This window comes from Zonotrichia leucophrys, unplaced genomic scaffold (genome assembly GCF_028769735.1).
Source record: "Zonotrichia leucophrys gambelii isolate GWCS_2022_RI unplaced genomic scaffold, RI_Zleu_2.0 Scaffold_128_129040, whole genome shotgun sequence".
Classification (NCBI taxonomy): Eukaryota; Metazoa; Chordata; class Aves; order Passeriformes; family Passerellidae; genus Zonotrichia; species Zonotrichia leucophrys.
The window spans coordinates 45,529-59,414 of NW_026992333.1; the positions used below are offsets into that span (position 1 = coordinate 45,529).

General features: G+C 50.4%; 1 protein-coding gene across 2 annotated transcripts in view; it reads left to right on the top strand.

Moving 5' to 3' along the window:
• Positions 1 to 7,846, top strand: part of LOC135460926 (polyunsaturated fatty acid lipoxygenase ALOX15B-like) — a 39,533-nt gene extending 31,687 nt beyond the window's left edge. For both annotated transcript variants that reach the window (XM_064737900.1, XM_064737899.1), the window contains exons 14-15: positions 2,977 to 3,147; positions 7,275 to 7,846. In XM_064737900.1, coding sequence (XP_064593970.1) covers positions 2,977 to 3,147; positions 7,275 to 7,454 — 351 coding nt within the window. In that variant the 3' untranslated portion in view covers positions 7,455 to 7,846. The remainder of the gene's footprint in view (positions 1 to 2,976; positions 3,148 to 7,274) is intronic.
• Positions 7,847 to 13,886: the final 6,040 nt, after the last annotated feature.

Consider the following 13,886-nt stretch of genomic DNA (forward strand, 5'->3'; position numbering starts at 1 on the left):
AGTGACCACTGACCCCCAATAGTGACCATTGATACCCATAGTGACCATTGACCCACCGTGATCTACACCTGCTCTGCACACCATGCGGCCACCAACAGCGGCCAGGTACTGACCACTGACCACTGACCACTGACCACAGTGACCACTGACCCCCCAGAGTGACCACTGATCCACCATAGTGACCATTGATACCCAGAGTGACCATTGACCCACCGAGATCTACACCTGCTCTGCGCACCATGCGGCCACCAACAGCGGCCAGGTACTGACCACAGTGACCACTGACCCCCCAGAGTGACCACTGACCCCTCAGAGTGACCACAGTGACCACTGACTCACCATAGTGACCATTGACTGCTGAGCATTGAACACACTGACCCACTGTGATCTACACCTGCTCTGCGCACCATGCGGCCACCAACAGTGGCCAGGTACTGACCACTGACCACTGACCACTGACCTGAGTGACCACTGATACCCCAGAGTGACCACTGACCCACCATAGTGACCATTGACTGCTGAGCATTGAGCGTTGACCACACTGACCCACACTGGTCACACCTGCTCTGCGCACCACGCGGCCACCAACAGCGGCCAGGTACTGACCACTGACCTGAGTGACCACCCAGAGTGACCACACACTGACCACACTGACCACTGACCCCTTATAGTGACCATTGATACCCCATAGTGACCACTGACCCACCGTGATCTACACCTGCTCTGCTCACCATGCGGCCACCAACAGCGGCCAGGTACTGACCACTGACCTGAGTGACCACCCAGAGTGACCACACACTGACCACACTGACCACTGACCCCTCATAGTGACCACTGACCCACCACAGTGACCACTGACCCACCATAGTGACCATTGATACCCTAGAGTGACCACTGACCCACTGTGATCTACACCTGCTCTGCGCACCATGCGGCCACCAACAGCGGCCAGGTACTGACCACTGACCTGAGTGACCACTGACCTGAGTGACCACAGTGACCATTGATATCCCAGAGTGACCACTGACCCGTCAGAGTGACCACTGACCCACCATAGTGACCATTGGCCCACCGTGATCTACACCTGCTCTGCGCACCATGCGGCCACCAACAGTGGCCAGGTACTGACCACTGACCACCAGAGTGACCACACACTGACCACACTGACCATTGATACCCCAGAGTGACCACTGACCCCCAATAGTGACCATTGATACCCCATAGTGACCATTGACTGCTGACCATTGATCTCACACTGACCCACCGTGATCTACACCTGCTCTGCTCACCATGCGGCCACCAACAGCGGCCAGGTACTGACCACTGACCACTGACCACCCAGAGTGACCACTGACCCCCCACAGTGACCACTGACCCACCATAGTGACCACTGACCCACCATAGTGACCATTGATCTCACACTGACCCACCGTGATCTACACCTGCTCTGCTCACCATGCGGCCACCAACAGCGGCCAGGTACTGACCACTGACCACTGACCACCAGAGTGACCATTGATACCCCATAGTGACCATTGACCCACCGTGATCTACACCTGCTCTGCGCACCACGCGGCCAGGTACTGACCACTGACCTGAGTGACCACCCAGAGTGACCACACTGACCACACTGACCACTGACCAAAGTGACCACAGTGACCACTGACCACAGTGACCACAGTGACCAGAGTGACCACACTGACCACACAGACCAGAGTGACCACAGTGACCACACTGACCAGTGACCACACTGACCCACACTGACCACAGTGACCACACTGACCACAGTGACCACACTGACCCACACTGACCACTGACCAGAGTGACCACACTGACCAAAGTGACCACAGTGACCATTACACAGACCAGAGTGACCACACTGACCAGAGTGACCACACTGACCACACACTGACCACACAGACCAGAGTGACCACACTGACCACAGTGACCACAGTGACCACAGTGACCACACAGACCAGAGTGACCACACTGACCAAACTGACCACTGACTTTGGGGTCCCTCTCCCCATTTCCGGGGTCCCCGAGTGTGATTTTGGGTCTCTTTTCCCGTTTTTGGGCAGTTTGAGCTCTCGGCTTTCCCCCCCAACGCCCCATTTTTGGGGTCTCTTTTCCCATTTTTTCCCATTTTTTCCCATTTTTTTCCCATTTTTTCCCCATTTTTGGGGTCCCTCCCCCCATTTTCGGGGTCCCTCTCTCCATTTCCGGGGTCCCCGAGTGTGATTTTGGGTCTCTTTTCCCGTTTTTGGGCAGTTTGATCTCTCGGCCTTCCCCCCCAACGCCCCATTTTTGGGGTCTCTTGTCCCATTTTTTCCCATTTTTTCCCATTTTTGGGGTCCCTCCCCCCATTTTCGGGGTCCCTCTCCCCATTTCCGGGGTCCCCGAGTGTGATTTTGGGTCTCTTTTCCCATTTTTGGTCACTTTGATCTCTCTCACATTGGGGTCTCTCTCCCCATTTTTGGGGTCTCTTTTCCCATTTTTTCCCATTTTTTCCCATTTTTGGGGTCCCTGACTCTGATTTTGGGGTCCCTCCCCCCATTTTCGGGGTCCCTCTCCCCATTTTTGGGGTCCCCGAGTGTGATTTTGGGTCTCTTTTCCCGTTTCTGGGCAGTTTGAGCTCTCGGCTTTCCCCCCCAACGCCCCATTTTTGGGGTCTCTTTTCCCATTTTTTCCCATTTTTGGGGTCTCTCCCCCCATTTTTGGGGTCCCTCCCCCCATTTTCGGGGTCCCTCTCCCCATTTTTGGGGTCCCCGAGTGTGATTTTGGGTCTCTTTTCCCGTTTTCGGGCAGTTTGAGCTCTCGGCCTTCCCCCCCAACGCCCCATTTTTGGGGTCTCTTTTCCCATTTTTTCCCTTTTTTTCCCATTTTTGGGGTCCCTCCCCCCATTTTCAGGGTCCCTCTCCCCATTTTCGGGGTCCCCGAGTGTGATTTTGGGTCTCTTTTCCCGATTTTGGGCAGTTTGAGCTCTCGGCCTTCCCCCCCAACGCCCCGGCCGCCATGCGGGCGCCCCCTCCCCAATCCAAGGCCGCCCTGAGCGAGCGCGACTTCCTGGAGGCTCTGCCGGCCATGAACACCTCGGCCACGGTGCTGGCCGTGCTCTGGGTGCTCAGGAACGAGCCCATGGACATGGTGAGACCCCTCCCCAAATTTGGGACCCGGCCCTTGAGACCCCTCCCCAAAATAACCCCAAAAAACCCACCCAAAATCAACTCAAATCCACCCAAAACCCACCCAAAACTGACCCCTGGCCGTGCTCTGGGTGCTCAGGAACGAGCCCATGGACATGGTGAGACCCCTCCCCAAATTTAATGAACCCCTGCGGGACCCCTCCCCAAAATAACCCAACAAAAACCCCCAAAAAAACCCAAAAAAACCCCCAAAAAAACCCAAAAAAACCCAAATAATGCACCAAAAACCACCCCAACCCAACCAAACCCACCCAACCCGACCCAACCCAACCCCCTGAGACCCCTCCCCAAATTTAGAACCCGTCCCTTGAGACCCCTCCCCAAAATAACCCAGCAAAAACCCCAAATAACCCACCCCAAAAACCCAAATAACGCACCCCAAAATACCCCAAATCCACCCAAAACCCACCCAAATCCACTCAAAACGGACCCAAACCAACCCAGCCCAACCCCCTGAGCCCCCTCCCCAAATTTGGAACCCACACCCTGAGACCCCTCCCCAAAATAACCCAGAATAAACCCCAAAAAAAACCCAAAAAACCCCCAAAAAACCCAAAAAAACCCCAAATAACGCACCAAAAATCACCCAAACCCACCCAAACCGACCCAAACCAACCCAACCCAACCCCTGAGACCCCTCCCAAATTTGGAACCCATCCCTTGAGACCCCTCCCCAAAATAACCCCAAAAAACCCCAAAAAACCCACCCGAAATCCACCCAAAACTGACCCAAAACCGACCCAAACCCACCCAAAAGTGACCCCTGGCCGTGCTCTGGGTGCTCAGGAACGAGCCCATGGACATGGTGAGACCCCTCCCCAAATTTGGGACCCGTCCCTTGAGACCCCTCCCCAAAATAACCCAGCAAAAACCCCAAAAAAACCCAAATAACGCACCCCAAAATACCCCAAATCCACCCAAAACCAACCCAAAACTGGCCCAAACCGACCCCTGGGTGCTCAGGAACGAGCCCATGGACATGGTGAGACCCCTCCCCAAATTTAATGAACCCCTGCGGGACCCCTCCCCAAAATAACCCAGCAAAAACCCCAAAAAAACCCAAATAATGCACCAAAAATCACCCCAAAACTGACCCAAATCCACCCAAAACCCACCCAAAACTGGCCCAAAACCGACCCAAACCAACCCAACCTAACCCCCTGAGACCCCTCCCCAAATTTGGGACCCGTCCCTTGAGACCCCTCCCCAAAATAACCCAGCAAAAACCCCAAAAACCCCCAAAAAAACCCAAAAAAACCCAAATAATGCACCAAAAATCACCCAAACTGACCCAAATCCACCCAAACCCACCCAACCCACCAAGGCCCTGAGACCCTCCCCAAAATTGGAACCCAACCCTTGAGACCCCTCCCAAAATAACCCAACAAAAACCCACCAAAAAAACCCCAAATAATGCACCCTAAAATACCAAAAAGTGACCCAAATCCACCCAAAACCCACCCAAAACTGGCCCAAAACTGACCCAAACCAACCCAACCCAACCCCCTGAGACCCTCCCCCAAATTTAGAACCCGGCCCTTGAGACCCCTCCCCAAAATAACCCAGCAAAAACCCCAAAAAAACCCAAAAAACCCCAAATAATGCACCCTAAATCCCCCTGAACTGACCCAAAACCAACCCAATCCCACCCAAACCAACCCAATCCCACCCAAACCCACCCAACCCACCCAACCCCCTGAGACCCCTCCCCAAATTTAGAACCCGTGCCCTGAGACCCCTCCCCAAAATAACCCAGCAAAAACCCCAAAAAACCCACAAAAAACCCCAAAAAAACCCCAAAAAAACCCAAAAAACCCCAAATAACGCACCAAAACCCACCCAAACCCACCCAAACCCACCCAAACCCACCCAAACCAACCCAGCCCAACCCCCTGAGACCCCTCCCCAAATTTGGAACCCACACCCTGAGACCCCTCCCCAAAATAACCCAACAAAAACCCCAAATAACCAACCCCAAAATATCCCAAAAGTGACCCAAATCCACCCAAACCCACCCAAAACTGGCCCAAACCCACCCAACCCAACCCAACCCCCTGAGACCCCTCCCCAAATTTAGAACCCATCCCTTGAGACCCCTCCCCAAAATAACCCAGAAAAAACCCCAAATAACCAACCCCAAAAAAACCCAAATAATGCACCAAAAATCACCCAAACCCACCCAAACCAACCCAAACCCACCCAACTCGACCCAAGGCCCTGAGCCCCCTCCCCAAATTTAGAACCCGGCCCATGAGACCCCTCCCCAAAATAACCCAGCAAAAACCCCCAAAAAAACCAAAAAAACCCAAATAATGCACCCTAAATCCCCCTGAACTGACCCAAAACCAACCCAAATCCACTCAAAACCATCCCAAACCAACCCAACCCAACCCCCTGAGACCCCTCCCCAAATTTAGAACCCATCCCTTGAGACCCCTCCCCAAAATAACCCAGCAAAAACCCCAAAAAAACCCCAAAAAACCCCCAAAAAACCCAAATAACGCACCAAAAATCACCCAAACCCACCCAAACCCACCCAACGCACCCAAGGCCCTGAGACCCCTCCCCAAATTTGGAACCCGGCCCTTGAGACCCCTCCCCAAAATAACCCAGCAAAAACCCCAAAAAAATAAAAAAAAACCCAAATAATGCACCCTAAATCCCCCTGAACTGACCCAAAACTGACCCAAATCCACTCAAAACTGACCCAACCCAACCCCCTGAGACCCCTCCCCAAATTTAGAACCCATCCCTTGAGACCCCTCCCCAAAATAACCCAGCAAAATCCCCAAATAATGCACCAGAAACCACCCCAAAACTGACTCAAAATCGACCCAAATCCACTCAAAACCGACCCAAACCCACCCAAACCAACCCAACCCAACCCCCTGAGACCCCTCCCCAAATTTAGAACCCAACCCCTGAGACCCCTCCCCAAAATAACCCAACAAAAACCCCAAAAAAACCCAAAAAAACCCCCAAAAAAACCCAAAAAAAACCCAAATAACGCAACAAAAATCACCCAAACCCACCCAAACCCACCCAACCTGACCCAAGGCCCTGAGCCCCTCCCCAAATTTGGAACCCAGCCCTTGAGACCCCTCCCCAAAATAACCCAACAAAAACCCACCAAAAAAACCCAAATAATGCACCCTGAAATACCCCAAAAGTGACCCAAAACCGACCCAAACCCACCCAAAACGGACCCAAACCAACACAGCCCAACCCCCTGAGACCCCTCCCCAAATTTAGAACCCATCCCTTGAGACCCCTCCCCAAAATAACCCAGAAAAAACCCCCCAAAAAAACCCCAAAAACCCCAAATAACGCACCAAAAATCACCCAAATCCACCCAAAACCACCCCAAAACCCACCCAAACCCACCCAAACCAACCCAACCCAAGCCCCTGAGACCCCTCCCCAAATTTAGAACGCGGCCCCTTGAGACCCCTCCCCAAAATAACCAGGAAAAACCCCAAAAAAACCCAAAAAAAACCCCCCAAAAAAACCCAAAAAACCCCCAAAAATGCACCAAAACCACCCAAACCCACCCAACCCAACCCCCTGAGACCCCTCCCCAAATTTGGGACCCATGCCTTGAGACCCCTCCCCAAAATAACCCAGCAAAAACCCCAAAAAAACCCCAAAAAAACCCAAATAACGCACCAAAAATCACCCAAACCCCCCCAAACCCCCCCAACCCGACCCAAGGCCCTGAGACCCCCCCCCAAAATTGGAACCCAGCCCTTGAGACCCCTCCCAAAATAACCCAGCAAAAACCCCAAATAACCAACCCCAAAAACCCAAATAACGCACCTCAAATCCACCCAAACCCACCCAAATCCACCCAAACCGCCCAAAGCAACCCAACCGAACCCCCTGAGCCCCCTCCCCAAATTTAGAACCCAATCCTTGAGACCCCTCCCCAAAATAACCCAGCAAAAACCCCAAAAAAACCCAAAAAACCCCCAAAAAACCCCCAAAAACCCCAAATAACGCACCAAAACCCACCCAAACCCACCCAACCCACCCAAGGCCCTGAGCCCCCTCCCCAATTTGCCTCCCCAGCGCCCCCTGGGCCGTTACCCCGACCGTCACTTCACCGAGGGCGCCCCCCGGGCGCGGATCCGGCGCTTCCGGCGCCGCCTGCGCCGAATCTCGCGCCAGATCCGGGCCCGGAACGCGGCCCTGGAGAGACCCTACCCCTACCTGGACCCCGAGAGCATCGAGAACTCCGTGGCCATCTGAAAACGGTGAAAAAACGGGGAAAAAACGGGGAAAAAACGGCAAAAAAAGGCGGAAAAATCGCCCCAAAATAGCCCAAAATCACCCCAATAATATCCCAAAATTACCCCAAAATCACCCCAATAATATCCCAAAATCTACCCCAAAAATATCCCAAAAAACACCCTGAAAACAACACAGAAATATCCCAAAATATCCCCCAAAAATATCCTGAAATTACCCCAAAAAACACCTCAAAAATATCCCAAAATCACCCCAAAATCCACCACAAAAATACCCCAGAAATAGCCCAAAATTACCCCAAAAAACACCTCAAAAATATCCCAAAATATCCCCCAAAATACCCCAAAATCACCCCAATAATATCCCAAAATACACCTCAAAAATATCCCAAAAAACACCCTGAAAACAACACAAAAATATCCCAAAAATATCGCCCAAAAATACCCTGAAATTACCCCAAAAAACACCTCAAAAATAGCCCAAAATATCCCAAAATCACCCCAAAATCACCCCAATAATATCCCAAAAATCACCTCAAAAATATCCCAAAATATCCCCCCAAAATAGCCCAAAATCACCCCAAAATAGCCCAAAATCCACCACAAAAATACCCCAGAAATATCCCAAAATTACCCCAAAAAACACCTCAAAAATATCCCAAAATCGCCCCAAAATATCTCAGAAATATCCCAAAATCCACCCCAGAAATATCCCAAAAAACACCCCAAAAATATCCCAAAATATTCCCCAAAAATATCCCAAAATCACCCCAAAATATCCCAAAAAACACCCTGAAAACAACACAGAAATATCCCAAAATAATCCCCACAAATATCCCAAAATACACCCCAAAAATATCCCAGAAATATCCCAAAATATCCCCCAAAAATATCCCAAAATCACCCCAAAATATCCCAAAAAACACCTCAAAAATATCCCAAAACCACCCCAAAAAGTCCCAAAAATCACCCCAAAAAATCCCAAAATTCACCCCAAAAACAGCCCAAAAATATCCCAAAATCACCTCCAAAAATTCCCAAAATTTCCCCAAAAATTCCCAAAATTTTCCCAAAATGCCCCAAAGTTCCCCCAGGATGGAGAACGGCGATGGAGCCGTGATGTGCCCGGTGTGGCACTGGTTTGGACTGGTTTGTACTGGTTTGTACTGGTTTGTACTGGTTTGTACTGGTCTGTACTGGGAGCTGTTACTGGTTTGTACTGGATTGTACTGGACTGTACTGGTTTGTACTGGTTTGTACTGGGCTGTACTGGTTTGTACTGGGAGCTGTTACTGGTCTGTACTGGTTTGTACTGGTCTATACTGGTTTGTACTGGTTTGTACTGGTCTGTACTGGGAACCATTACTGGTTTGTACTGGGAGCTGTTACTGGTCTGTACTGGTTTGTACTGGTTTGTACTGGTTTGTACTGGTTTGTACTGGGAACCATTACTGGTTTGTACTGGGAGCTGTTACTGTTCTGTACTGGTCTGTACTGGTTTGTACTGGTTTGTACTGGGCTGTACTGGTTTGTACTGGGAGCTGTTACTGGTCTGTACTGGTTTGTACTGGTTTGTACTGGTTTGTACTGGTTTGTACTGGGAACCATTACTGGGCTGTACTGGTTTGTACTGGGAGCCGTTACTGGTCTGTACTGGGAACCATTACTGGTCTATACTGGGGGCTGTTACTGGTCTGTACTGGGAACCATTACTGGTCTATACTGGGGGCTGTTACTGGTCTGTACTGGGAGCTGTTACTGGTTTATACTGGGGGCCGTTACTGGTCTATACTGGGAACCATTACTGGTCTGTACTGGTCTGTACTGGTTTGTACTGGTCTGTACTGGTTTATACTGGGCTGTACTGGTTTGTACTGGGAGCTGTTACTGGTTTATACTGGGGGCTGTTACTGGTTTATACTGGGGGCTGTTACTGGTCTATACTGGTTTATACTGGGAGCTGTTACTGGGTTATACTGGGAACCGTTACTGGTCTATACTGGTTTGTACTGGGAACCATTATTGGCCTATACTGGGAATGTTGTTGTATACTGGGAACCGTTACTGGTCTGTACTGGTCTATACTGGGAGCTGTTACTGGGAGCTATTACTGAGTTATACTGGGGGCTGTTACTGGTCTGTACTGGTTTATACTGGGAACTGTTACTGGTCTATACTGGGAGCTGTTACTGGTCTGTACTGGTTTATACTGGGAACCGTTACTGGTCTATACTGGGGGCTGTTACTGGTCTGTACTGGTTTATACTGGGAGCCGTTACTGGTCTATACTGGGAGCTGTTACTGGTCTGTACTGGTTTATACTGGAGCGTTACTGGTGTCAATAAAGGTGTTGGTGGAGCGGCACTGGTTTGTACTGGTCTGTACTGGTTTGTACTGGTCTGTACTGGTTTGTACTGGTTTGTACTGGGCAGAGGTGGGACATACCCAGGGAAGGAACTGGGATGGACTGGGACAAACTGGGACGAACTGGGACAAACTGGGACGAACTGGGATGAACTGGGATGGACTGGGATGGACTGGGATGGACTGGGATGAACTGGGATGGACTGGGATGAACTGGGATGGACTGGGACAAACTGGGACAAACTGGGATGGACTGGGACAAACTGGGATGGACTGGGATGAACTGGGATGGACTGGGATGAACTGGGATGAACTGGGACAAACTGGGATGGACTGGGATGGACTGGGATGAACTGGGATGGACTGGGATGAACTGGGATAAACTGGGACGAACTGGGATGGAACTGGGATGGACTGGGATGAACTGGGATGAACTGGGACAGACTGGGATAAACTGGGATGAACTGGGATGAACTGGGATAAACTGGGACAAACTGGGATGAACTGGGATGGACTGGGATAAACTGGGATGGACTGGGATGAACTGGGATGAACTGGGATGGACTGGGACAAACTGGGATGAACTGGGATGAACTGGGATGGACTGGGATGGAACTGGGGTAGAGGGCAGCCCCAGTGTCGCAACTGGGATGGAACTGGGCCAAACTGGGCCAAACTGGGATGAACTGGGCGGGAGCGGTGCGGGGGTGGCTGAGGCCGGCGGGGCTGGAACTGGTCAGACTGGGAGCGGTGGTGAAACTGGGAGGGAACTGGGACACACTGGGACAAACTGGGAGGGAACTGGGAGGGGATTGGTATGAACTGGGACAAACTGGGAGGGAACTGGGAGGGAACTGGGAGGGACTGGGACATTCCTGAGGCCGGGAGTGCCCTGACCGGCCGGACTGGGATAAACTGGGAGGGACTGGGATGAACTGGGAGGGAACTGGGATAAACTGGGAGGGACTGGGAGGAGACTGAGGGGAAACTGGGAGGGGACTGGGACAAACTGGGAGGAACTGGGAGGGGATTGGGACGAACTGGGACAAACTGGGAGGGGATTGGGAGGAACTGGGATGAACTGGGACAAACTGGGAGGAACTGGGAGGGGATTGGGAGGGACTGGGAGGGACTGGGAGCTGTTACTGGGAGCACTGGGAGCAGCCGAGCCCGAGCGACTCCGGAGCCGCCGAGGGACCCCCAGGACCCCCCCCAGGAACGAGAGACCCCCGGGGACCCCCCCAAAATCCCCAAAATCCCCCCGGGACCCCCCAAAACCCCCACAGGAACCCCCAAAATCCCCAAAAACCCCACAGGGACCCCCCAAAAACCCCAAAACCCCTCTGGGACCCCCCAAAATCCCCCTGGGACCCCCCAAATCCTTAAAGGGACCCCCCAAAAAAAAACCAAAAACCCCCGGGACCCCCCCAAAATCCTTAAAGGGACCCCCCAGGACTGGGAGACCCCCAGGGACCCCCAAAAACCCCAAAATCCCCCTGGGACCCCCCCAAAATCCCCCCGGGACCCCCAAAATCCCCACAGGGACCCCCTAAAACCCCCCAGGGAACCCCAAAATCCTTAAAGGGACCCCCCTAAAACCCCCCGGGACCCCCCTAAAACCCCACAGGGACCCCCCAAAACCCCACAGGGACCCCCCAAAGACCCCTCAAGGGACCCCAAAATCCCTCAGGGACCCCCCGAAAAACCCCCCAAGGACCCCCGAGTGACCCCTGGGTGACCCCTGACTGACCTTGAGTGACCCCCTGACCATTGACTGACCACTGAGTGACCCCTGATTGACCCCTCAGGACCCTTTGTGACCCCTGACTGACCTTGAGTGACCCCTCAGGACCCTCCAGGACCCCTGAGTGACCACTGGGTGACCCTTGAGTGACCCCTGAGTGACCCTTGAGTGACCCCTGAGTGACCCACTGACCACTGAGTGAGCCCTGACTGACCTTTAGTGACCCCTGACCACTGACTGACCACTAACTGACCCCTGACTGACCCCTGAGTGACCTTGAGTGACCCCTGACTGACCTTGAGTGACCCCTGACCACTGACCGACCCCTGACTGACCCCTTGACTGACCTTGAGTGACCCCTGAGTGACCCATTGACCACTGAGTGAGCCCTGACTGACCTTGAGTGACCCCTGACCACTGACCGACCCCTGACTGACCCCTTGACTGACCTTGAGTGACCCCTGAGTGACCCCCTGACTCTAACTGACCCCTGAGTGACCCCTGAGTGACCCCTGAGTGACCCCTGAGTGACCCCGGCGATGTCCAGCGGGGGTGGGGGAGGGGCCCGGTACCGCCTGGGAGTGACCACAGGTGACCAATGGGGAGGGGGCACCCTGGGGACAGTGACGGTGACACTGGAGGGGACAGCGGGGGTGGCACCGCCCTGGCCCCTGGGCTGGCACCAACTCAGGGCCGGCACGGTGAGTCCGCACTGGTTTGGACTGGTTTGTACTGGTTTGTACTGGTTTGTACTGGTTTATACTGGGATATAATGGTTTATATTGGATATAATGGTTTATATTGGTTTATATTGGATATAATGGTTTATATTGGTTTATATTGGATATACTGGTTTATACTGGTTTATACTGGTTTATACTGGGATATAATGGTTTATATTGGATATAATGGTTTATATTGGTTTATATTGGATATACTGGTTTATACTGGTTTATACTGGGTTATACTGGGATATAATGGTTTATATTGGATATAATGGTTTGTACTGGTTTATACTGGGATATAATGGTTTGTAGTGGTTTATATGGGATATAATGGTTTATATTGGTTTATATTGGATATACTGGTTTGTACTGGTTTATACTGGTTTATATTGGATATAATGGTTTATACTGGGATATAATGGTTTATATTGGATATAATGGTTTCTATTGGTTTATATTGGATATACTGGTTTGTACTGGTTTATACTGGGATATAATGGTTTATATTGGATATAATGGTTTCTATTGGTTTATATTGGATATACTGGGTTATACTGGGTTATACTGGTCTGTACTGGTTTGTACTGGTTTATAGTGGGATAGAATGGTTTATATTGGATATAATGGTTTATACTGGTTTATACTGGTTTGTACTGGTTTATACTGGGATATAATGGTTTATATTGGATATAATGGTTTATATTGGTTTATATTGGATATACTGGTTTGTACTGGTTTGTACTGGTTTGTACTGGTTTATACTGGGATATAATGGTTTATATTGGATATACTGGGTTATACTGGTTTATACTGGTTTATACTGGGTTATACTGGGATAGAATGGTTTATATAGGATATAATGATTTACATTGGTTTCTATTGGATATACTGGGTTATACTGGGTTATACTGGGATATAATGGTTTATATAGGATATAATGGTTTATATTGGTTTATATTGGCTATACTGGTTTGTACTGGTTTGTACTGGGATATAATGGTTTATATTGGATATAATGATTTACATTGGTTTCTATTGGATATACTGGGTTATACTGGGTTATACTGGGATATAATGGTTTATATTGGATATAATGGTTTATACTGGTTTATACTGGGTTATACTGGATATAATGGTTTATACTGGGATATAATGGTTTATATTGGATATAATGGTTTACATTGGTTTCTATTGGATATACTGGGTTATACTGGGATATAATGGTTTATATTGGATATAATGGTTTATAGTGGTTTATATTGGATATACTGGTTTATACTGGTTTGTACTGGTTTATACTGGGATAGAATGGTTTATATAGGATATAATGGTTTACATTGGTTTCTATTGGATATACTGGGTTATACTGGTTTATACTGGTTTATACTGGGATATAATGGTTTATATTGGATATAATGGTTTATACTGGTTTATACTGGATTATACTGGTTTATACTGGGATATATTGGATATAGTGACACAGGTGACACAGAGGTGACACACAGGTGACACACAGGTGACACAGGTGACACACAGGTGACACACAGGTGACACAGGTGACACAGGTGTGACACAGGTGACACACAGCTGACACAGGTGA